This window comes from Silene latifolia, chromosome X (genome assembly GCF_048544455.1).
Source record: "Silene latifolia isolate original U9 population chromosome X, ASM4854445v1, whole genome shotgun sequence".
Taxonomy (NCBI): domain Eukaryota; kingdom Viridiplantae; phylum Streptophyta; class Magnoliopsida; order Caryophyllales; family Caryophyllaceae; genus Silene; species Silene latifolia.
Window position 1 is genome coordinate 114,869,698 of NC_133537.1, and position 26,025 is coordinate 114,895,722.

General features: G+C 37.2%; 1 protein-coding gene and 2 long non-coding RNA genes across 3 annotated transcripts; all 3 read right to left on the minus strand.

The window, feature by feature from the left end:
* Positions 1-10,775: 10,775 nt before the first annotated feature.
* Positions 10,776-12,077, minus strand: LOC141623545 (transcription factor TCP20-like). Its single transcript, XM_074439644.1, has one exon. It carries the CDS (start codon positions 11,866-11,868, stop codon positions 11,116-11,118), a length of 753 nt encoding a protein of 250 aa, XP_074295745.1. The 5' UTR covers positions 11,869-12,077; the 3' UTR covers positions 10,776-11,115.
* Positions 12,078-15,952: 3,875 nt separating this feature from the next.
* Positions 15,953-18,909, minus strand: LOC141621556 (uncharacterized). Its single transcript, XR_012532440.1, has 4 exons — positions 18,790-18,909; positions 18,623-18,690; positions 17,590-17,676; positions 15,953-16,150 (listed from the first exon to the last, which is right to left on the minus strand). It is a non-coding gene; the product is annotated as an uncharacterized LOC141621556 (long non-coding RNA).
* Positions 18,910-21,832: 2,923 nt separating this feature from the next.
* On the minus strand, positions 21,833-24,886 carry LOC141621557 (uncharacterized). Its single transcript, XR_012532441.1, has 4 exons — positions 24,661-24,886; positions 24,494-24,561; positions 23,461-23,547; positions 21,833-22,030 (listed from the first exon to the last, which is right to left on the minus strand). It is a non-coding gene; the product is annotated as an uncharacterized LOC141621557 (long non-coding RNA).
* Positions 24,887-26,025: the final 1,139 nt, after the last annotated feature.

The following is a 26,025-nucleotide window of genomic DNA, read 5'->3' on the forward strand; positions in this document are numbered from 1 at the left end:
AAAAGGCTCGATCAAGTCTATAACTAGCTCAATATGAAGAGCTTATGATCAAGGTTCATACAAGATCCTATCACTGAATATCTCCAGGAAGATTAGCTAGTATAGGTCTTCATCTAATAACGATATCTTAAGAAGACATATTGGGAAGGTAAAGTTATAGCTATTTCACCTATAACTTTCCTTGCCAAACTTAAAGTTATAACTATTTGTAATATAACTTTGGGTTGCATTTGAAGGCACGATTTTAAATAGTTTTAAAATAATTTTTCAAAAGATAAATTTCTTCAAATATGTTTCGAAATCATGTGTATATATGATAGAGACTTAATTTGGTTTGTTTAGAATGAATAATTTTCATTATCCTATTGGTTAGTAAAACGACTTATGAGTCGTCATGCTACCTAGGGTTTGCTAAATTATCTAAACCTAACCCTAATCTACTCCTTGATGTTTTGACCTAGGGTTTCGGCCAAGGTGGGCTTGAGCCGTGTGGTGGCCGACCTTGCTCCCTATTTGAGTATTTCTTGTTAGGTTAAATCTATTCTATATTGCCATACGATGTTCTTATATCTTATCAAATATATTAGATTTACCTTATTTGACTTAATCAAAATATCTAGTAGATTAAATTAAGGAAAGATAAGATTTGGTTCTTGTAGAACAACTTACCTTGCCTCACGACACTTCTAGGGTTTCGATCAAAACCCTAGTGTCTCTTCTCTACTATATATACTTGTGATATTCATAAATTCAAATAAGCTTTTCGAAGTATAAAAATTCCTTGCAAACAATTTGAGTTTATTTTTAATCAAGTATTTTATTGTTTTGCATTTGAAAATCTTTTACGAAAAGTCGTGCTCTTAATTTGCATATTATTCTTAAGGTTACGTTATAAGATAATAGTACTTAATATTGTTTCTTACTCGTTCAAATTGTGTGAACACTTAGAAGAACAATCAAGTGCTTTCTTAGTAACTTAAGATAGTCAAAATCGAATATCTAGTGATATTCAAATTGAGTTATAACTAGAGTTAGCTATACGAGTTGGGTTGATAATTTTGTAATCCGGAGAAAGGTACTAAAATTATTAATCGAGAATAGTGGACGTAGGCTTCGACGTGTGAAGCTGAACCACTTTAAATATCGTGTGTCTTTGCAGTTTTCTTTTTTGTTCATTTTATTACGTTCATAATCACTTAGTTAATTAGTTAAAGTTTAATCAATAAACTTTAAGTAATTAATTGGATTGATATAAAATAAAAAGCGGGCATAAGTTTTTTTAAATACTCAATTCACCCCCCCCCCCCCTCCTCTCGAGTATTTCGACCGTGATAGACTCTTCAAAGCATGAATGCATGAATCCTAGACTCAACTAATTCTCGGTCGGTCTTCTAAATTGGGTTTATGCCAATGATCCCACTTCAGCTAAGAAGTTAAGCCCCCCATAAGCCCGTAGCTTATGGTAGAACAAGTACTTGAAGAATCAGTAGAGACCACCTTGATATTTAAACCAGGCGCAGTGGATGTCATCTCTTTATCTTGAAATCGACCCGAGGGGGAGATGGCCCGATCCTTAAAGTCTCAATTGGGTTTATGCATGAAATATGTTGACAAATACTAATTCAATTTATTGGCCACTATTTAACTTTTCGAGTTACACTAGTCCCCAACAGAGTCACCAAAATGTGGATGTGAGAATTTGATGTATCCACAGGGGGTTTTCAAACACAAAGAGTCGCCACCGAATTTTAAGGAAAACACAGAAACCGTTTTAGAGAAAAAGGATTCGTATGAAATTACGTGTTAGGAAGCTCGTTCAAACACCCAACCCCGCCCGTTGTAAACAACGGCCTCTACTAATGTCAAAGAATAGCCAATATTAACTGAACTAGTATTTGTCGTATGCATCCATTCATTTTAAACACTAACATGTGAAAACAATTTTAGTGGTTTAAATGCACATAACTTCGTCAAGTGATTTAAACATGTGAGTCCATTTTGTTATTCTAGCATAAATAAACAAACAAAGATAAGAGAAAGAAACTTCTTATCCAAGCGGCGCCGTAACAAACATGGGTTAGATCACAATAACAATTGCAATAAAACCGTAAACAAAATGCTGCAGTTTAGGGTAAAACGTGTGTGATTACAAACTCCAAAGTTTCTATATCATTTTAAAAAGAAAAAATTATCATTGACTTTTCTAGCCCACCGTACATTTGGATCCTGAATCCGCCCCGGACATGAACCAAACATGCAAATGATGACTCGGCACGAGCACAATCCTAACCAAACTCAGTCAAGTCACCATTTGAATGTGACACAGTCGGAACTCAGAATTTGATATATAATCCAACTGCGGACACGAGTAAACTCGTACTCAAACTTACCCACCCATATGCTACCTCTAGGCACAAATTGTTCACCAAGCAGACGTCAACTTAAATGTTTTGTTAAACTCGATAGTATAACAACGTAAGTTTGAAGCATGTGAGTACAAACTAAATAATCTATTCACTAAACCAGATTAAAGAGTTGCCGAGTACAAAATCAGCTAGTCTTTTGCTTTTTTTCACATGCATTCTCCTTTTGTCTTATTAATCTCACATAAGTATATTTAACTTGTCTTAAACTTAAGATGAATATCACCGTCTTAAACAAGAATTCAGCCTTTAAAAATAATCATAAAGTTTCCTCAAAGACATTAAACCTTTTTCAAGTTTCGTACAAACAAGGTCAGTTGTAAGTTGTACTGTAACTCTTATTTTTGGATTATAGAAGTAGTCAGCAGTGTCAGAGTCAAAGCAATCAGTACTCTTTTGTCTCTACATTTCAAATTCGTCCTCGTTTTTACATAGAGTAAAAGGAGGAGGGTTTCTCTCCATTTCCTAAAAAGAAATGGAGAGGAGAGGCCATTTTCTTTTGGTGGTCTGTATCATATTCTGACATTATCGAACGGCTCAAAATTAATGAGTAAAAATAAAGGGATAATAAGGTTTGGTGGAAAAAATATTATTAAATGAGTTTAAGAGAGGAAATGGAGAGAAAAAAATGGAGAGGATCCATTTTGGAGTAAAAGTTGCTGCCTTCTTAGGGCATTAGCAATAGACAAACCCCAAATGAGGTTTGTCTAATGCCACATCACTCAACATACAAACCTTTCTAACAACAAACCTCAATACAACAATAGACAAACCTCTTAAATATAGACAAACCTCATAAAAGTATACTATATGGGTCCATTATCACTCACAACGAAAAACACAAACTTGTATACAAAATTGTAACCATTCTCATATATGAACCTCAACCCCCATTCCCAACAATAGAGAGGTTTGTCAACAAACCTCTAAAAAGTACACAAATCTTTGTTGACAAACCTCTATTGTTGATGCCCTTAGTCTATTTTTGCATCCATAAATAAATAAATAAAAATAGTACATGTACATACTTCACAGTCTAGTTTAATCAAACTTTGACGCACTTACCTTGTTCTATGTTACAAACAACTTTACTTGCTAAATTCAACACAAAAAGAAACATCTGCTTCAATTCGTAAAACGGTTCATTTATATAAAAATCACTCTTTTATTAGCAATAAATGAATGAATTTTTATAGAAAAAGACCATCACATACACCGTCTTATCCTAGATTTTTTTGGTGAAATAGAGGGGGAATGATGATGCCAGATGGAAAAACGTTCTAAGTAGGGATGGCAGTGGGTCGGGGACCCGACCCAGACCCTGAGGGTCGGACCCTAATGGGTCGGGTATGGGTCTCATTTTTTCAGACCCAATGGGTATGGGTCGGGTATGGGTCTTAAGAAAATATTTCGGGTCCGGGTCTAAGTTATGAGACCCATACCCGACCCTTAGACCCTTTATTAAAGAAAAATAAATCAAAATTACAAGTTTTTTGAATTCATACTGACAGACTGTAGAAACCCAACTAAAGTATCTTTATCTTCCCTCATCCCATAAAGTGATAAAACACAACCACTGACAATACCACCACTGACACAAGAAAACCAGCACCACAGCACTGATACGCGACTGACAACCACCCCTCTAATAGCCGGCGACCGACAACCACCATTAACGGCAGATTAATAAACTCATAATGTTAAAGTAGTATAATTTTTTTTTTTGGGATTTTCTACAAGGTAACCCCGTGTTCTTTCAAATTCTACGTGGTAACCTTGCCTTTCTATTCAACACACGTGCTAACCTTGTACTGTATAAAGACTTTTTAGCGTGACCTCTACTTTACCTTCCATCAAATTGATCTGTTAAATATAATGATTTGGATAATTTTATATGCTGACATAGAAACCCCCTTATTAATAACTCCCTTTTAATTTCCTCTCTTGTTCATTTTATTTTCCCTCTAATTTAACCCATTTCTCTCACATCCTCATTTCCTTCTATATTTTCAACCTCAATTTCTCATTTTCCACAATTCTTCATCTCCGTCTTCCTTTTGATTTCCAAACTTTATACAGTATTCAAAGTAAATGAACATTTCTGCTAAATGAAAGGTAAACCAATCAAGCAACAAAAGTATGTGAACCGCCATTTTATATTGGCAGAGCTGAGATTAAATTCAGTACATTTGCATCCATCACAAAAAAACACAAGGATTTTTCTCTTTTTTTTTTTGTCAAAGGATTTTTCTCTTTTACGACAACACAAATGTTAATTAATTTTCTTCCCAACAAGATTTCCATAAGATCCTTCTTCATCCAAATACAAATCTTATTGAGTTAAAAGTCCTCATCTTGGCCAAGTATAACAACAATTAACAAAGAATAAAATCAGACTAATACGAATTACTCAATACACTATTAATTGGAATTTGGAAACGAAATTAAAAATGGAATAATGATTTATACCTAAAAGAATAAGGATGGAAGCAGCAGATGATGAATTTTTTTGGGTTCAGAAACCTGGATATGAGAAGTAAGAGGGGATTTTTGGAGAGATAGAGGAGCATGTGAAATATTATTTGTGTTTTGATCGTAATGAAAGGGAGTGGCTAAGTGTTTTTTTTCTATTTGAGTTTCCATATCATTGCTTACTCATTAATAATTGTCTAGTAAGTGTCATGTCAACATGAAAAATTTGCCAAATCATCAACTTAACGTCACAATTTGACGGAATGGAAAGTAGAGGTCACGCTAATAAGTTTATATAGAGTACAGGGTTACCATGTGTGTTGAATAAAAAGGCAGGGTTACCTCGTAGGATTTGAGAAAAGACGGGGTTACCTTGTAGAAAATCCTTTTTTTTTTTTTAATATTATAGACCATGTTAGGCCCAGTTTAGCCTGGTCTGACTCTAACCTGGCCTGACCTTACAAGGCTGATTAAGGCAAACAAAGACCGGACAAATCTAATCATTATTTGGTAGATGAAGAGTATTACAGGATGAATATGCTACTTAATCCCAGAAGGAAGGCCTGATGGTAAAGCACGGAATAGCTGGCAAAGACACCTAAGCGGTAGGATTAAACTAAAGAGCAGCAAAACAGTTATATAAAGATGAATATTCATGTCCTATTCTCAAGGAAGACCAAGTCTAATTATGAGACTATATCACCCATGAACCTAGACGTGCAAGAGGAGAAAAAGCTAAGGATCAATCAAAGAAGAACGAGTCAACCGAATTAATAGGGAATGTGCCCTATTAATCCGGTAACAACTCCGACAAAAGGGCAGGACGTTGGAGATCAGTACAACGTTCATATTTGTATGATTATAAATATTGTAAACTGACGTTTGTAAATTCATTCATGATTCATTGAGTTACTTGATAATTTATCCCACATTTCCCGAATATCCAATTATTTACACAAATTTGTATTTAGCTTATCAAAGTAATATAAACATTATTCTTTATACTTAGTCTTTCCTTGTTATTCATTCACAATAGTCCAAACCTATAGAACTAGATACCCAAATTATTCTTTAATCAAGCCGGACCCATTCAGGGAAAATCCTGCTAAAACAATTGGCGCCCACCGTGGGGCATCTAGTTCTTCAATCAATAAAATTCCCTTTATCATTTTCCATTTAACATTTACACATAAAAATGGTAGAACTAACCCCAGAACAACAACTAGCGGCTGCCCTGGCCAAGATCAAGGAATTGGAGACAATCCAGGAGAAGGCAGCCCAGGCAGAAGCAGAAATCTATAGGCTGAAGGAATCTGAGTCTAGCCACGAGGAAAAATTGGAAAATCGGGCCGGGCTCCAAGACCAGATTCGAACCAGGAACCCCATTCTCATCCATTATCAAAAACATAGACTTTTCCAATTTTGGAACCCCGGAGAAGGATACATTATCCGGTACCCCAATCATTTCCAATGATGAAACAAACAAAATCAAGCAAAGCAATAATGATGGCTATGCTTCAGAAATCCAAAAACTCCACAACAAAATAGAAAATATACCCGGAGTACGGACCACTCGTGGTGAAGTAGAAATTGATAGCTTTGTTTTGACTCGCCCTTTGCAGATGAAATTGCAAAGATCGATCTCCCCAAGAAATTCACCGTCCCATCCATGAGAACTTATGATGGAACCTCTGATTCACAAAATCACATTGCTATATTCAAACAGAAGATGTTGGCTGCCTCAATACCCAGTGAAATCAGTCAGGTCTGCATGTGCAAAGGCTTTGGTACAACCCTGACCGGAGCAGCATTACAATGGTTCATTAATCTCCCAAATGGAGGTATCAAGAATTTTGCAGAATTGATCAATGCCTTCAATCAACAATTCGCAAGCAGCAGAGATATGGCCAAGAGACCAAAGAACTGTTCAGGGTAAAGCAACTTCCTGAAGAATCTCTCAAAGAATTCCTGGCCAGATTTGTCAAAGAGAAGGTGGCCATTCCCAGGTGTGATGAAGAAACAGCAGTAGAAGCCTTCAGGCAAGGAGTCCTGCTTGATAGCGACACCTATGCAAACTTAACCAAGAAAGCCTGCCCAACCTTTGCCACTGTTCAATCCATCGCCTTAGAACATGTCAGATTGGAGGAAGATCTCAACTTCAGGACTAATTCATCCAGGGGGAAGCAAGGTTATGGACACACTAACAGGAAAAGCTCCTACCAGAAAGGAGGCAACCCCAGATCAGCACCCTATTCCAGGCCTGAACGATCTGAAGTCAACATGGCACAAGAACATAAAGGTAACCTTTCTAGCCTTCCAACTATTCCTGAATATAAGTTCTCTATTAATACTGCAGGATTAATCAAACGCTTGGAAAGCCTGGGAGATACGGTCAGATGGCCTAAGAAGTCCGACAACCCCAGGAAAGACCCAACGAGATGGTGTGACTTCCATCAGGACATCGGGCACACCACAGAAGAATGCATCCAACTCAGGAAACAGGTGGCATATCTTCTAAAGAAAGGCTATTTGAAAGACTTAATCCAGCAGCCAAAGAACAAAGATGAAGGACAAAACAAGAGAGATTCAGGGAATGGCAGAGATCCTCCTCCTCCTCCCCCCATCTATGAAGTCAAGTTCATAAATGGAGGATCGAAATCGTGGTCCGACCAGCTCATTTCACCGCCAAAAGAATATCCAGGGAATCCAGACTTCAGCCCCCTTCCAGGTCCAATTCATTGCCCGCTATTACTTTTGATGACTCGGACCTGCAGGGAATATCAGATCTACACCATGACAGCTTGGTAATCACCATGCAAATTGGCACAGCTAAGGTATCAAGAATCCTGATAGACGGAGGCGTTCAATCAACGGTGATGCTTCACGTCCGAAAGCTATGAAGATAGATGAAGGAAAGATCATCAAGAAATCCAGCGTCCTGGTTGGATTCAGCGGAGAAACAAAGAACACCCTGAGAGAAATCAGCCTGCCAACCTATGTGGAAGGCGTGGCTTCATATGAAAGATTTGGAGTAATGGATTGCCTATCCTCATATAACTTAATCCTGGGCAGACCATGGATCCACAATGTCAAAGCAATCCCATCAACATACCATCAATGTGTGAAAATTCCAACAGAATGGGGGATAACCACCATCAGGGGAGAACAGAGGACGGCTCAGGAATGTTACACTCAGGCTTTGAAACCCTCAAAGTCAGGTAAGTCCCTTGCATAGCAATTAAAGTCACTTATCAGGGAAGAATATATAGCGCAATCACAGATGGAAACATGAGAGGTCATATTGGACCCAGAATTCCCTGACAGGAAAGTACTTGTAGGGTCAGATGCACCAGACTCGGTCAGACCCAATCTGGTCAGCTTTCTCAAAACTAAAATGTCTTGTTTTGCTTGGTCACATTTTGATATGGTATTTGGTATAGATCCGATGTTATAACTCATAAGTTGAATATTGACAAATCCTTTAAGCCTGTACAAAGAAAAGAGAAGAAAATTTGTCTGCAGAGAGGCATGAAATCATCAACCAAGAAGTTGACAAACTACTGGACATGGGAATGATCAGGGAAGTAATGTACCCTAACTGGCTTGCAAACGTAGTAGTCGTCCAAAAGAAAAATGGCAAATGGAGAGTCTGTGTAGACTACACCGACCTAAACAAAGCCTGCCCAAAAGATCCATTTCCCCTGCCACACATCGATGCAATGGTGGATGCCCCGCTGCGGCCACGAAATGTTAACATTTATGGATGCCTCCAGTGATTCAATCAAATAAAGATGCACCGCAGATCGAAAGCACGACTTTCATTCTTGAAAGAGGTATATATTGTTATCTTTGCTATGCCATTTGGATTAAAGAATGCGGGTGCAACCTATCAAAGGCTAGTCAACATGATGTTCAAAGACCAAATAGGAGATACCATGGAAGTCTACATAGATGACATGGTAGTCAAGTCAAAAAAAGGCAGAAGATCACGTCAAAGACTTGGAAATAGCCTTTCAAAAATCGGAGAAATTCAATATGAAGCTCAACCCACAAAAATGCCACTTTGGAGTCTCAACAGGCAAATTCTTGGGCTATATGGTGACAAAAAGAGGAATAGAAGCCAGCCCAGAACAGATCAAAGCTATCCTGGAGCTAGAACCACCAAAGACGGTCAAAGACATACAAAAGCCGATTTGGAAGAATAGCGGCCCAATGCAGATTCATTTTCAAGATCATCGAGAGGTGCAAATTATTCTATAAACCTGCTAAGGAAAACAAGGACTTTCAATGGACCCCGATCATCAGTGCCTTTGAAGACCGAAAACATATCTATCCTCTCCTCTCTTTTTGGCAAAACCAAGTCAAAGATGAACCCCTGACAAGTATACATCGATCAGTAAAAACTTCTTTGTCGGTGCGGTCTTGGTCGAGAAGCGGACGGACAACAACACCACATCTATTACGTAAGTAAAAGCCTACTCGGATGCGAGAGATCGGTATGGCCTACTTGAAAATTATGTTTTAGCTTTAATTATGAGTTGCACAAAATTAAGACCATACTTTGAAAGCCACCCTATAATAGTCGAACCAACCTTCCTATCAAGTCCGTACTTAGGAAGCCGTAATTGTCCTGGACGAATGTGCAAATAGTCATCCAAATTTGAGCACATACAACATAACATTTGAGCAAGGACAACAATTAAATCACAAGCACTATCGGACTTTGTGGCTGATTTTAGTCCAACCCTAGAACCCGACCTAATAAAAGAAGTAAATAAACCGATCAAATGACCAAACGGACCTAGAATGGACCCTATTTGTCGATGGTGCAGCCAACATGAGGGCACAGCCTGGGGTAGTACTAAAATCGCACAGTGGGGATAAAATAGTACAGCTATAAGTGTGCATTTGAGGCTACCAACAATGAGGCGAATATGAAGCCTTAATATTTGGATTAAAGGTATGTATTGACCTTGGTGTGCAAAACCTAAAGGTACGTACCGATTCCCTTCTTATTTCCAACCAAGTAAACGGAATATATCTCGCAAAATACTCAAAAATGATGCTTTATTTGGAAATTGTTCAAATTTTAAAATCAAAATTCCGCAATTTTAATATTGACCAAATTCCCAGGGACTTGAATACCTGGCCGACGCCTTAGCCGGCCTAGGATCCAACAGTCCCTTGACTTCGACAAAATACCCATTGTACATTTATTAGAACTTGCAATAAATAAACAAGATGAAAGTTTCCCAATTTATGTTGCCAATTTTTGGACAAAACCTTACTATGATGGCTACAACAGGAATCCTTCCCCTAAATAAGCAAGATGCCGAGAGCACTAAAAATAAAAGTCGCTTCATATACTATTATTAACAACGTGCTTTTTAAGAAATCGCAGGTTGGGCCATACCTCGGATGCTGGAGCCATAAGAAGTTGAGCGAGATATTATCGAAATCCATGAAGGATCTTGTGGAAATCATAAAGGTGGAAGAAGCATGGCAAGCAAAGTACTCGGAAACAGGTTATTCGCCCACCTTGAGGGCCGATTGCGGAATTTAGTACATTTGTTAATCTTATTCTTAAAGTGTTTAAACTCGGACCATGCGGGTGAGGCCAGCCCTACCCTTACCCATAGGGTCCGGGTATGGGTCCTCAAATTTTAGACCCTTGCGGGGCTGGGTCGGGTACGGGTCCAAAGGGAAAATATCGGGTCGGGTCCGGGTCTAGGTGAACCCTATCCAAACCCTACCCATTGCCATCCCTAATTCTAAGTCACTCGCTATATGTGTGAACACTATTTTTAAAAGTTCAAATTTTTGAATTCAACAGAAAAAGAAACATATGAAAACAAAGGTGCAAACTCAAATATCTCAAAGTTTCAAAGTTCAAACTTGTAACTTCCTCTTTTGTCTGCCACTCAAAACTGCTGATACAAAGCATTAAATCTCTTCAAGAATACAAAAGATGAAACTAAAGAGAAAAAACATGATTTAAACTTAAACTTAGTTACCAGTTACCACTTAACTAAGAATAATAGAGCGCCATCTTGCGGTACTAAGAATTGGTAAGACCTATTAGTCTATGACCAAATTTAATATAACTGAGTGACGTTATCTCAATTTTCTACCACTAATATGATTACAATAAACTCACAAATCAACCTAAAAAAGCTTCATTTTTTAATAATAATATACTTCGTATAAAAAAATTCCCACTTCAACTTGCTGCATGATCAGGAACTTTCTTTTGCTGATGATGATCATTGTTAATGCCAACATTTGATCTGCTATTATTCCTAATCTGTTCATAAAATTGATTAATAGCACCATAATTCAAAATATCTTGTGATAAACCCAACTCCAAATTATCTCTACTATTCCCATACTCTCCAAAACCCACCAAACCCATGTTCAAATTTGACACTTCCATTTTCGTGTTCGAAAACCCGGCATCTTGACCCGAATTGAACCCGTATCCCCACGAACCCGGAGGCAAATGATTACTACCAAACAAGTTCCAAGTCCCGGACCCGGAAATTGGTGCAGAAACAGAGCTACTCTGTTCAGAAACCGACGAGCCGGAACCGGATAAGAAGGAAGCAGGGATGGTACCAGTTCCAGTAGTAGCAATAATGGCATTTTCAGATTGTTGTAAAAGCCATTGAATAGTTTCACCATCAGATTTATGACCTAATTCTTTAGTTAATTGGAAAATTCTAGCAGCACAAAGAGCTGGCATCCTAATTCTTCGACCTCTCCCATCAACTTTTTTGTGTCTGTCTTTGTTTGATTTTCTTTTTGGTGGGTTTGGTTTTTTGATGTTGTTTGTGGGTTTCTCATCAAAGTTTTCAACTTGTATGGGATTTGGGTTTACAAGTTCTGGTTCTTTGAGATTTAGCAAGTATGGCTTTTCTTGTTGTTGTTGATGATGTTGTTGTTGAGTTTCAAGATGATTCATGAAACAGGCCATTTTTTGAAGGGTGATTTATGAATTTTGAGGGTTTTTTTTTTTGGGTGAGTTTTTGAAAAAGAAGGGGGTTAAATTTGAAGGAAGGGTTTATGGGGGACTGGGGGTTGAAAGCTGATGGCCTTGATGTTGGTGTATGATTGACGAAAATAAGGAGAGGGTATTTGTCATAATTGTCAAGGAGGCAGTTTCTTCTCTGTTCAAACTTGAAACTTCTAAGTTCTAACTTCTAACTAGAGCTGGCCAGGGCTTGGGGCGGATTCAAGCCGGGTCGGGTTAACAATTGGCCCGTGAAAAGGGGTCGGGCCTTACTAGTTTTTTGTTTTTTTTGTTTTTTATTTTTTTCCTAAATTAGCAGGCCAAAGGGCGGGCCAGGTTTAAAAATTGGAACCCGAATCCAGCCCGTGCCAGGTCGGGCCCAATTGACTCGTTCATTTGGCCAACTCTACTTCTACAATTAGTCTCACAATAGACGGATATATCCGTCTAAAATAAAAGACGGGTCAAATATGTTTAAAGTGGTGACATTTTTGGGCTCCAACATGCAACTTGTTGCTTGTCTTATGCTTAAAATGGGTGGGTATTTGACCCGTTTATATCTATAGACGGATATCTTCCGTCTATAATGAGAATTTATGCTACTTCAAAGTTCTAACACTCCTTATACTCAATAGGAGAAAAAAATAAAAATTCTCCAAAAAAAACCCTCTCTAAAAACCTAGCCTCCATTATTATTCGGGGGCTTCCATCGATCATCCATCGATGGTAAGCCCCACAAAAGCTTTCTTAAACAACTAATATTATGCAAATCTATCTTATTTTCAATAATTGTCTCCCTTTTGGTGAGATCTGTTGTTCCGTCCCTTCTTTCGGGGTTTTTCCATTTTTTCGTGGGATTGTTATCAATATAATAAGTTTTAATCGACGGGGAGATTATCAGATTTGTTTCGTGGATGAATACATCAAGACGGCTACACTGTTTCCCTCCATCAAGAAGGATGCAAAGACATCGATTATTCATAGATTCAAGAAATTTATGATTTTGGAGCGGTAGCAGCCATTACGATATTTAGATAGTTATTTTGAATGTATTTTTTACGTTAGCAATCTTGATTTTCCTTTGTCTATTTGTTATCTTCATTGTAACCTACGCTTAGTTGATTATTAATGAGATGACAATTTCAAAAAAAAAAAAAAAAAGTTCTAACACTCCTTTGTGTGTTTTTGTTTCCAAAGGGGCAAAGAGTTTGGATCCTTCGAATTAAAGTTACGCAAATTCTACTATACGATGACCGATATTGGGTAAATAGTGACCATATTTAATGACTATAAATGACATTTTTTTCAAAATGTTCACTATTTACCAAAAAGAGGTCACTATATAACAAAAAAAAGGGATATTTTTATTAACAAAAAACACGGAAAATACCGTCGTACAAGAGAATTGTTGTTTAAGTTATTATTGGTTTTCCATCTCATAAAATAGTTTCGTTTTAGAACAAAATTAGGATTGTTTGATCGTTTCATAATAATGTCTCGACAATTAAAAGAGAATGAAATTGGTTCATTGAATTTTGAATTCGAAATTGTATTCCATTTCTTTCCGGTTTTGAGACGAGTAAGATTATAATGATAAAAAGGCTTTATTAATGAGTCGATATAAGTATATAACTGCGTATTTGTGTTAATCTGTATGATAACAAGTTTTTCCTCACACCCTCCCATAGTCCCATGTAACAAACTAGTCTCTAATAATTTAATTACAAGTGGACAAAGATATGCAACAATAATGTGACATCATGTTTGGAGATTTTAGAAAGCTCAGTTCAGCGTACATTAATTAACTTGGCCTGTATTCGTTTCGATACTTGAGTTGAGGATCCGAACTTGACCAGTAATCGAAGCGACCTGTCCAATATGATCTAACCTGAGTGTTTATTGCTGCACCTTCTATGACGGTTGTGAGCATCGCTGACTACAGCGACTGGTGCACTCGGTCATCGTGTAAGACCCACTATCCGAGGCTTGGTGCATGGTGAGAAGAAATTTTTTTTGCCATCGATAAAAGTTTTTCACCATGCATCACGCCTCGGACAACGAGTCTTACTCGATGGTCTAGTGCACTAGCCACTCCACGAGTCTTACTCGATGGTCTAGTTTTGATACACTTAATGGGTAACTAATGAAAAGATAGTAATTACGAATACAATTGTTACTAAATACTCGTATCTCACATGCGAAATTTTTAAGATTATTTAACCGCGATAATCCACGCTGTCATGTTCTCCATATAATTCAAACATCATTTTAATCCACTATAAGCTTTACTATTGCCCCAACTTCTTATGCTGCAGTTAGATAATATTTCCCCTATAAAATTAGCTAAAAGTGCTCATGTGAGACCTATCTTTTTTTTCAAAGAACACTAATCACTCCATTAACAACCATCACTTAAACCTACACCATAACCATCATAATCGACACCTATATCACACTAGAACCACCATACCCCAAACCTCCACCACCGTTCACTACCAGGACCACAATGTCAATACACCACCGTTCACGCCACCCACACTCCCGCCTCCTCTTCCCCTACCTTGCTCACTTTGTTTTTTTAGATATAAGCAGAGGCACGACCAACCTCGTGCATCCTCCTTACCACAGAGCTCGTTCATCCTTCTAGTTGCCGACCACCGTCGTCGTATGTCATCCCTCATTCGTCATCAATCGTCCCTTTTTCCAAACCCCAAGATTTCCCAATTAATTTGGAAGGGGGGGGGGGGATGTTAATTTTAGGGCCGTGGTTGTTTACAAGGTTGTTTTTATGGTGGCATTAAAGATGGATGTGTAACACCCTTGATTGTCCAAGTGCCTAAACAAAACAATCCAGGATAATTGAGTGTGTCACCAACAGAGAATAATCCGTGACGATTGAGTGTGTCACCAACAGAGAATAATCCGTGACGCTGAAACCAATTTAAACAACCTCAACTGAACAACCAAGTTAACTTAAGTTATTAAGAGTTACATAATTCCAAGTTCAAACTAAATGGTATATAATACAAAGGAAGTCTTTAAAAAACAAACTGAAATAATGTGAATTATCTAGAAATCCTTTATTGCTAAATCGAGTTAAGGTAGTGAAACTAAAAGCCAAACTAAACTCAGCCATCCCGTACAAACAACCAACAATCAACGACGTCCAATCATGTGCATGTGAGGACTGCTCACATATAAGGGTGAGAACCGCAATGGTCATAACAAGCCCAACAAAACAGAGACAAAAGGATGGATAAAAGTAGTATCCGTCAACCAGAAGGTTAAGTAAAGGCAAAACCACTCTAACAATTATAAAAGATAAACATTTCATATAACACCCCCATTTATTCTGGAGTCTTTAGCTAGACATTCCCAAATAAATAGGAATGTTACCATCTCGGTCTCCCGAGGTAGTGAATAACAAAGTCCAATTCACCAAAGTAATTTACATTAAAACTTAGTGATTACAAGTTCATTACAACTCAACCAATTAAAACTCTATATAAAATAATTACAACTCGCAGCGGAAATGAATATAGTGATTAAATATTCTATGTGGTCTAGACTTCTAGGTAGATTGGCCAAGTCCTCATGCATCCCATAGCTCCCAAGTCAGCTAATCTTTAGTACCTGTCAAATCTGCTCCTCATTATGGTTCACCGCAGGTGTTCACGAATACACAGTCCACCACGAGGTTGAATAGGGACTAACTAAACAACGTACAATAATAATAAATCTAACTCGGTCAAGATAAACGCATGTTATGGTAACACCCATAACCTTCAACCATCCATGTTATACTCCAATCACCACTACTCCTTCCAAACTCCGTCTTAACGCTTCCTCAGCTCCGAATGTGCACATCTCTCTAGTAGCGAGTTTGACACCCTCAATTAAAGCGGAAAAGTAAACACGTAATTCTACAGAAAAACTGACAGGATATGTTTGTAATAGGTTCAATTGGGTAAAAACCTGTAATTTTTAAAACCTGAACCTGTTATAAAGATATCCAAAAGGGAAGGTGTCAAACATGCAAGGTCCAAAATAAATCTCAAGAATGAAACATCGCTAAAGTCGCGAAAAGAAAGTTATACAAACCAAATATGAGAAAGGGAGACATATGTCCCTAAAATGTATGTGACATAAAAAAGGTTTAAGGGTCACAATGAAATAAAACCAGTCTAGGTCCCAAGGTTACTTTGCTCGCTAGCTCGTCCATGTACCCCATATATGCATCACCTACCTGTCATTCGCATTTTATACAAATACGAAAGCCACGGTCAGTGGGGAGTAACTCCGAGTTCTCCCAGCCACGAAATGTCATAATTAATATAACATGTAAACGTAAGAATATGAATATGAATAACACATAGCCTTAGCATATAGATGCTAGACAATCGTGCTTATCATGTGAACAACAATATAACAACACATAGTCCTAGCACGTGAATACTAGACCGACTCATACTACACTATCATGTGAATCACATAACATTCAGGAATCCAAACTCTATCAACCATAGCCGGCTTGCATCTCACCTTCTATGATTCATAGAATCACCATACAAGAAAGGGCAATATATCAAAGATAGGCATAAGTTCTTAGCACCGTCAATAGTCACTTTGTAACTCGAGTCTATACCACGAGGTAGGGAAGGTAATCGAACCCGGTATCTTGGCTCGGTGGTTACTATTAAGAAAACATGGCCAAGAGACAACACAACCCTAGCCTAAAAGTCACAAGAGACCTAGACATGCGGATACACACCACCGCACCCAAGACCCACAACTTTTTTTAAAACAAAGTGAAGTGAGTACCCTAAGGACACCACCGAAGGGTTGGCTAGTACTTAAGCTGACCCCATACTATCAAAATAAGTACCTGAGGTCATGCCCCAACTTGGATATAAATCCACTAGTCAGGAACACAAAGGCTATCAAGCAGTGAACATATACTCGTCAGAGACTATAAAGACCTATCTATGATGAAGGCCGAAGTACTCACCTAGGACCTAGTCCCGCCTAGTCCCGACTTGAATACTTTAGCCCACACCACACACGACTCACCACACAAGTCAACTAAGACACCCACTTAACCATAAGAGGGCAAAAAGTCCCACTTACCAACATGAATTCTAACATTCTATCATGTGAAAGGCTATATAATAGTCTACTCAGCATACAAATCAAACAGTGTCCTCAATAAGAATTCAATACTAACTTCCAATTCTAGCAATTTTAATAATATTAAAGGCTTTAGGGGAATCTAGGGCCATTACTACAAAATAAGAAGCTATTTAAATTCAATAAGCTATACATGTGAACTAAAGCTTGATAAATGGCCTAAAACAAGAAAAAGGCCGATTATCTAAATCATTCAACCGAATTTTTACCCGCAACCCCAGCCCTGCGACAGGTACGGGTCAAATTGCGGCTGACCAATCACTCAATTAACTGACATCGCATCAGTCAAAGGGACTAAGGCTCAGTTTTCGGCACAATCAACAAAACATTACAACTACCATCATAAGAATAATTTTACCATCAACACTATATTTACTACTAACATTACTCATTTCATAAAATTACCCAAATGCTACTTATACTAAATATAACATTCACAAAATCATACAAAAAGCAAAGAATGTGACATTTATTCGTCGAGTAACTCGGAATAGTTACCTTACGCTATCAAAGAGACAAGCAATAAACTTGAGAAAGCTTCTAAAACCCAAAATTACTCTTCATCTTCAACCACATATGAGTCACCTAAAATAATTATGTGAAAGGACGATATTAACGAATTATCGTTATATAAAATATGAGACGGAAATTAATTTAATTATATTTTAAATAAACCAAACTAGCGTCAAAATAATTTATAGATACGGCCCAAACTCGCGACTTAGCCAGGCCACTGCCTAGGCCACGGCCAGGCCACTGCCTAGGCCACGGCCAGGCCGCTGCTAGGCCAACCTTATAAAAGTCACTCTCGTCCCAAAAATTAATTCAATCTCAACTCTCTACCCCATCTCTCTCATTACTCCGTCCTATAAAATATTACTCCATAGTAACCAGATTTCCATCTCAATTTCAATATCGATATTGTCAAAAGTTCAATAATGAACCATGCTCAACACTTAGAGTGCAAGGCTCCAAGCTACTCACCCACGAGTCTCGATCAAAGGAAACTACAATTAACAATATAATACAAATGAATGCACCAGCTACCAAATTAAAATTACGATTCCCATACCTCAGTCAAATCCTATGTTATATTATCTGAATCCCAGTAGAACAATCACATATATTCCATTCATATACTTTACTCCAAATGGTTGACGATCCAAGTTTCCCAAACAATGTTTACTTTGCAGCGAATACGCACGAACACCATGTTCTTCATTCCAATTCATAATTATACGTACCAACTTTGTTCATACTGTCTCAAATATTGAATCAATCCCAAAAGAGTATCTCCTAGCCATCTTTGTAATATAAGCTATACACCCTCATTCCATCTCACAAAAAGAATAAGATTTGTGACATAAATCGTATGAGTACTAATATATATACACACAATAATATTTCATCTTAACCGATCACTTAAACTGAAATTTTAATACATTGACCACATAAATTAACAACAAATTGCACATATTTCATACAACCCCGAATAATAATATTAATAATAGGATCGGTAGAATCGTATTACCTTAAACGCCCCTTATTCTTCGAATAAATGGTCCACAAGGCACGAGCCTCACCCCGGGTCTTCGAATCCTTCATAAAAGGGCAAGAAAACGGAATAAAGAAGCTAAAAGACGACACTTTTATAAGACGGCGAAAGACGAAACCACTACAAAAAGGAGACTTTCTTACCTTTAAAGGAGGAGGAAGGAAAGGGGAAGAGAATGGTACAAAAATTACGGAATTTGATCGGGAAATAGGCCGGGATCTGAGGTTTGAGTGTCGGCCAAAATGGTGAGTACGGCTCGGTTGATTGTTCTTTGTTGTTTTGTTTGGTGCGGAGGTGAAACCAAAAGAAGAAGGAGAAAATAAAAGAGGGGGTGTGGGGTTGGCGCATCAACAACAACAACAAAGAATAATAATAAAAATAATAGTATTAGTACATAATAATAATATATAATATTAATAATAATAATAATAGTAATAGTACATAATAATAATAATAAATGTGGGGTGTGAGTGAGTAGGTGTATGAGTGTTGTCGAAATTTTGATAGGTCGAGATTAAGAATAGTCTTACTAGTGGAAATGTGACGGTCTAAAGTTAGACGGAAATTAAGACGGAAAATATTATTATTATCATTATGGTTATTATTATCGTCCAACCAAAAGTATGTATACATAAATTATTATATAAATCGTGCCTTAAAAATATAATTTAATCGTACGTATTTTTATAAAATGAGCTTTTATATAATACGTTTATAAAAACCGTGTTTGACATAAAATTAGTTTAATTGAGTAATTCAAAAATATATAATAAAGGGATTAAACGGTTTAATAAATTTAAAACGTCAAAATGGAAAATTCGCGGGTGTTACAATCACCCCACTTTTTAAAAAGTTTCGTCCTCGAAACTTGAAAGTAGAAATGAAAGGTTATGAAAATGAAACTGGGATTGAAATCGGTAACTAAAACATTTAAAAGGTCACTTATCGTAAGAATAAAAATTCTTTCAAAAGTTTCAAATAAAATTTTCCGACAGAACCAGATTCTCATCAAGGGAACGAAAGTGTTCTCGTTACGTATTCAAGAACATCACATTCCAAATCAAAGATAAGGTCAAAAGGCAAATCATTATATAAATCAAAAATTAAAATACCTTCAAAAATATTAATGAAGAGTTTTCAAAAATATAAGTCTCATTCATGGAACGAAATTGCCCTTGTCGTGCACACAAGAACGCTAACTTTCCAAGTCAGAGACAAATTTAAAACCGAAAATCACTCGTCGACAAGAGTAGAACAAGCTATTAAACGTCTCTAATAACGTCCGATTAACGTTAAAATCCAAAGAAAAGGTAGTCCACCCAAATTTTCTTTTGCATAAGCCAAAATGGAAATAAAGGTTTCACCTTTAAATAAATAAAAGGGGAGTTAAATTCCAGAAATATAATATTAAACTTTGACAAAGGCATCATACTAGATCAAAGTGAATAGAAATTGGATAAAATTTACAAAAATCTCAGGTTTAGCAACTCAAAACCATGATAAAGAAGTCTATACTCAAAGAACAATTATGGAATTAAATCAAATTTTCATTTCCAAATCTTTAAAAGTAGGGAAAATTTTGTAATGGTAACATAAATTTTTAACAACGAACCAAAAATAGTAGTTTGAAATATTTAGAAATTGTGTGAAATGAAAAGTAAGTTAGACATCATAGATACAAGTATGCTAAGAGGGTTCAAGCTTAACCAACAAAAGAGGTATGACGAACTTCCTAGGGATAAGAATTGAAGTCAAATTTACAAGGATGTCAAAGATAGAGTTTCACCAGATACGAGTGTCAAACTTAAAGGAGGAGCAAGATGAAGCGAGGAAAGGAGGTATGAACGATAACGCTCATGATCAAGGAGAAAGGGAAATTAGACAACAAGGAAACGCCTATTAGGGTATTGTACCTTCATGACAAAACGACCAAATCACCTTCCCAATCTATACGGGATTGTTAACATCTAAAAATGGGTTTTCTTCCAAATTCATATTCTAAACTTATCTCATGTTTACTCCTAGGGTGACGACGCTCAACCTACTAAGCCTTCAAATCCCCAAACATAAACAACAAAGCCAAGTTCTATAACTTTTAATTACATAGGCAACTCATTCCTAACACACATAATTCCACCTATCACTTATACTCACATTACCAAGGGGTTAGGTATAAGAATCCCCAAGTACGTCTCACCTCACTACCTAAGTCCTTCCAATATCACAACTTCTCAAAACCGGGGTTATAGGTCAACCAGAAACAACTCCACAAACCAAATTATCCAACCAAGGTTAACACCCCACAAAAGAAAGAGAAATATCTAAAAGGCGTTAAGGGAGGATTAGCAAGGGTGAAAGGACAAGTTAAGAGGATACAAATGTAACTTCCTAGGAAGAAGAATAGAGAGTTTAGAAGAAGGATAGGCACCAAGAGATTAAGAATAAGGTGAGATACAAAAAGAACGAGAAACATCTTCAAGGAAGTAGAAGCATTCTTCAAAGGTTGAACAATTCTTCAATCCTCAGCAAAAGGCACTAAATCTTGATCTTCGTAAAATATAAGTGTCCTTTCAATGGAACGGAGATACTCTTGGCGATCACTCAAGAACATCAATATTCCAATTCAAAGACATAAAAATATATTTTTACACCAACAAATGATAAAACTAATTATCAGACGTCTCCAATAACAAGCTTTAACAATAATTGACGTTAAAACTAGTGAAAAACATTAAAATATTTTCAAAACCTTTAGTTCAAATTTTTTTTTTTTATAATAAGGGTAATAACTCCATTAGTTATAGATAATCTCACGGTCATTGATCCAAGAACGCAACAATTATTAAATGACAATCAACAAACAGGTTAGTACCTAACAAAGAGCAAACACAAAGAGACTACAACATAAGATCCTAAATCTACCCATCTTACCCATCTCTCAAGTTTATTATTTTAAGGTCAAGTTATTTATATTGGGGTGCACAAACGTGCGTCGGGAGCAAATATGCTCTGATACCAACTTTGACACCCTCAATTAAAGCGGAAAAGTAAACACGTAATTCTACAGAAAAACTGACAGGATATGTTTGTAATAGGTTCAATTGGGTAAAAACCTGTAATTTTTAAAACCTGAACCTGTTATAAAGATATCCAAAAGGGAAGGTGTCAAACATGCAAGGTCCAAAATAAATCTCAAGAATGAAACATCGCTAAAGTCGCGAAAAGAAAGTTATACAAACCAAATATGAGAAAGGGAGACATATGTCCCTAAAATGTATGTGACATAAAAAAGGTTTAAGGGTCACAATGAAATAAAACCAGTCTAGGTCCCAAGGTTACTTTGCTCGCTAGCTCGTCCATGTACCCCATATATGCATCACCTACCTGTCATTCGCATTTTATACAAATACGAAAGCCACAGTCAGTGGGGAGTAACTCCGAGTTCTCCCAGCCACGAAATGTCATAATTAATATAACATGTAAACGTAAGAATATGAATATGAATAACACATAGCCTTAGCATATAGATGCTAGACAATCGTGCTTATCATGTGAACAACAATATAACAACACATAGTCCTAGCACGTGAATACTAGACCGACTCATACTACACTATCATGTGAATCACATAACATCCATGAATCCAAACTCTATCAACCATAGCCGGCTTGCATCTCACCTTCTATGATTCATAGAATCACCATACAAGAAAGGGCAATATATCAAAGACAGGCATAAGTTCTTAGCACCGTCAATAGTCACTTTGTAACTCGAGTCTATACCACGAGGTAGGGAAGGTAATCGAACCGGTATCTTGGCTCAGCGGTTACTATTAAGAAAACATGGCCAAGAGACAACACAACCCTAACCTAAAATCTGCGCAGACCTAGACATGCGGATACACACCACCGCACCCAAGACCCACAACTTTTTTTAAAACAAAGTGAAGTGAGTACCCTAAGGACACCACCGAAGGGTTGGCTAGTACTTAAGCTGACCCCATACTATCAAAATAAGTACCGAGGTCATGCCCCAACTTGGATATAAATCCACTAGTCAGAACACAAAAGCTATCAAGCGGTGAACATATACTCGTCGGAGACTATAAAGACCTATCTATGATGAAGGCCGAAATACTCACCTAGGACCTAGTCCCACTAGTCCTGACTTGAATACTTTAGCCCACACCACACACGACTCACCACACAAGTCAACTAAGACACCCACTTAACCATAAGAGGGCAAAAAGTCCCACTTACCAACATGAATTCTAACATTCTATCATGTGAAAGGCTATATAATAGTCTACTCAGCATACAAATCCAACAGTGTCCTCAATAAGAATTCAATACTAACTTCCAATTCTAGCAATTTTAATAATATTAAAGGCTTTAGGGGAATCTAGGGCCATTACTACAAAATAAGAAGCTATTTAAATTCAATAAGCTATACATGTGAACTAAAGCTTGATAAATGGCCTAAAACAAGAAAAAGGCCGATTATCTAAATCATTCAACCGAATTTTTACCCGCAACCCCAGCCCTGCGGCAGTGCAGGTCAAATTGGTGACCAATCACTCAATTAACTGACATCGCATCAGTCAAAGGGACTAAGGCTCAGTTTTAGGCACAATCAACAAAACATTACAACTACCATCATAAGAATAATTTTACCATCAACACTATATTTACTACTAACATTACTCATTTCATAAAATTACCCAAATGCTACTTATACTAAATATAACATTCACAAAATCATACAAAAAGCAAAGAATGTGACATTTATTCGTCGAGTAACTCGGAATAGTTACCTTACGCTAGCAAAGAGACAAGCAATAAACTTGAGAAAGCTTCTAAAACCCAAAATTACTCTTCATCTTCAACCACATATGAGTCACCTAAAATAATTATGTGAAAGGACGATATTAACGAATTATCGTTATATAAAATATGAGACGGAAATTAATTTAATTATATTTTAAATAAACCAAACTAGCGTCAAAATAATTTATAGATACGGCCCAAACTCGCGACTTAGCCAGGCCACTGCCTAGGCCACGGCCAGGCCACTGCCTAGGCCACGGCCAGGCCGCTGCTAGGCCAACCTTATAAAAGTCACTCTCGTCCCAAAAATTAATTCAATCTCAACTCTCTACCCCATCTCTCTCATTACTCCGTCCTATAAAATATTACTCCATAGTAACCAGATTTCCATCTCAATTTCAATATCGATATTGTCAAAAGTTCAATAATGAACCATGCTCAACACTTAGAGTGCAAGGCTCCAAGCTACTCACCCACGAGTCTCGATCAAAGGAAACTACAATTAACAATATAATACAAATGAATGCACCAGCTACCAAATTAAAATTACGATTCCCATACCTCAGTCAAATCCTATGTTATATTATCTCGAATCCCGTAGAACAATCATATATATTCCATTCATATACTTTACTCCAAATGGTTGACGATCCAAGTTTCCCAAACAATGTTTACTTTGCAGCGAATACGCACGAACACCATGTTCTTCATTCCAATTCATAATTATACGTACCAACTTTGTTCATACTGTCTCAAATATTGAATCAATCCCAAAAGAGTATCTCCTAGCCATCTTTGTAATATAAGCTATACACCCTCATTCCATCTCACAAAAAGAATAAGATTTGTGACATAAATCGTATGAGTACTAATATATATACACACAATAATATTTCATCTTAACCGATCACTTAAACTGAAATTTTAATACATTGACCACATAAATTAACAACAAATTGCACATATTTCATACAACCCCGAATAATAATATTAATAATAGGATCGGTAGAATCGTATTACCTTAAACGCCCCTTATTCTTCGAATAAATGGTCCACAAGGCACGAGCCTCACCCCGGGTCTTCGAATCCTTCATAAAAGGGCAAGAAAACGGAATAAAGAAGCTAAAAGACGACACTTTTATAAGACGGCGAAAGACGAAACCACTACAAAAAGGAGACTTTCTTACCTTTAAAGGAGGAGGAAGGAAAGGAGAAGAGAATGGTACAAAAATTACGGAATTTGATCGGGAAATGGGCCGGGATCTGAGGTTTGAGTGTCGGCCAAAATGGTGAGTACGGCTCAGTTGATTGTTGTTGTTGTTTTGTTTGGTGCAGGTGAAACCAAAAGAAGAAGGAGAAAATAAAAGAGGGGGTGTGGGGTTGGCGCATCAACAACAACAACAAAGAATAATAATAAAAATAATAGTATTAGTACATAATAATAATATATAATATTAATAATAATAATAATAGTATTAGTACATAATAATAATAATAAATGTGGGGTGTGAGTGAGTAGGTGTATGAGTGTTGTCGAAATTTTGATAGGTCGAGATTAAGAATAGTCTTACTAGTGGAAATGTGACGGTCTAAAGTTAGACGGAAATTAAGACGGAAAATATTATTATTATCATTATGGTTATTATTATCGTCCAACCAAAAGTATGTATACATAAATTATTATATAAATCGTGCCTTAAAAATATAATTTAATCGTACGTATTTTTATAAAATGAGCTTTTATATAATACGTTTATAAAAACCGTGTTTGACATAAAATTAGTTTAATTGAGTAATTCAAAAATATATAATAAAGGGATTAAACGGTTTAATAAATTTAAAACGTCAAAATGGAAAATTCGCGGGTGTTACAGCGAGCCTACTAGAGAAGAGACTCTGAGGAGCGGCCAGTGATCAACTGACGCCACAAGGACTAGCGGTTGCTCAGATCGGTCCCATTATTTATTTATTTATTTATTATTGTTAAAGGGTTACAATATTAAAACCCGATTCAATTACAAACCCGAGTCACCCAAGAAAAACCCGTCCAACATCAAATAAGTCAAAACCAAAAACCCAGCCATAAAACTCACGACACACTCCTCTCGTGTTCAACGCTAACCAAAAACACCCCTTAAACCACCACCAACCAGACACCCATACCTCCACCAAATGCCTCCACTGTCAGCTCCCTCCGCCACCAGCACTACCTTACCACTGCCACCGCCAGTATCCACAACACACGACCACACTAACCTGCCCTAACCACCACACAACAATACCGAAAACCCGACACAACAACACCAACAACACCTTCACCCTTAACCACCCTCACGGCCACCAGCACCAACTGCAATTCATCCTGACCCGACACAACCATTCGCAGCCAACCACCGTGTCCTAGTTACTCTACCCACTACACCCACGACAACCACACCCACAACAACAACAACAACACACTCTTCCCTCACGCGATTTTCCGGTGAGACACCACCCAAACCACCACCTATAACCATCCCAACCCCGTCACTAGGGTCGACTAACCACCCCAT

Excerpts from the sequence above, each read along its gene's own strand:
- LOC141623545 (XM_074439644.1), bottom strand. The coding sequence starts at position 11,868 with ATGGCCTGTTTCATGAATCATCTTGAAACTCAACAACAACATCATCAA.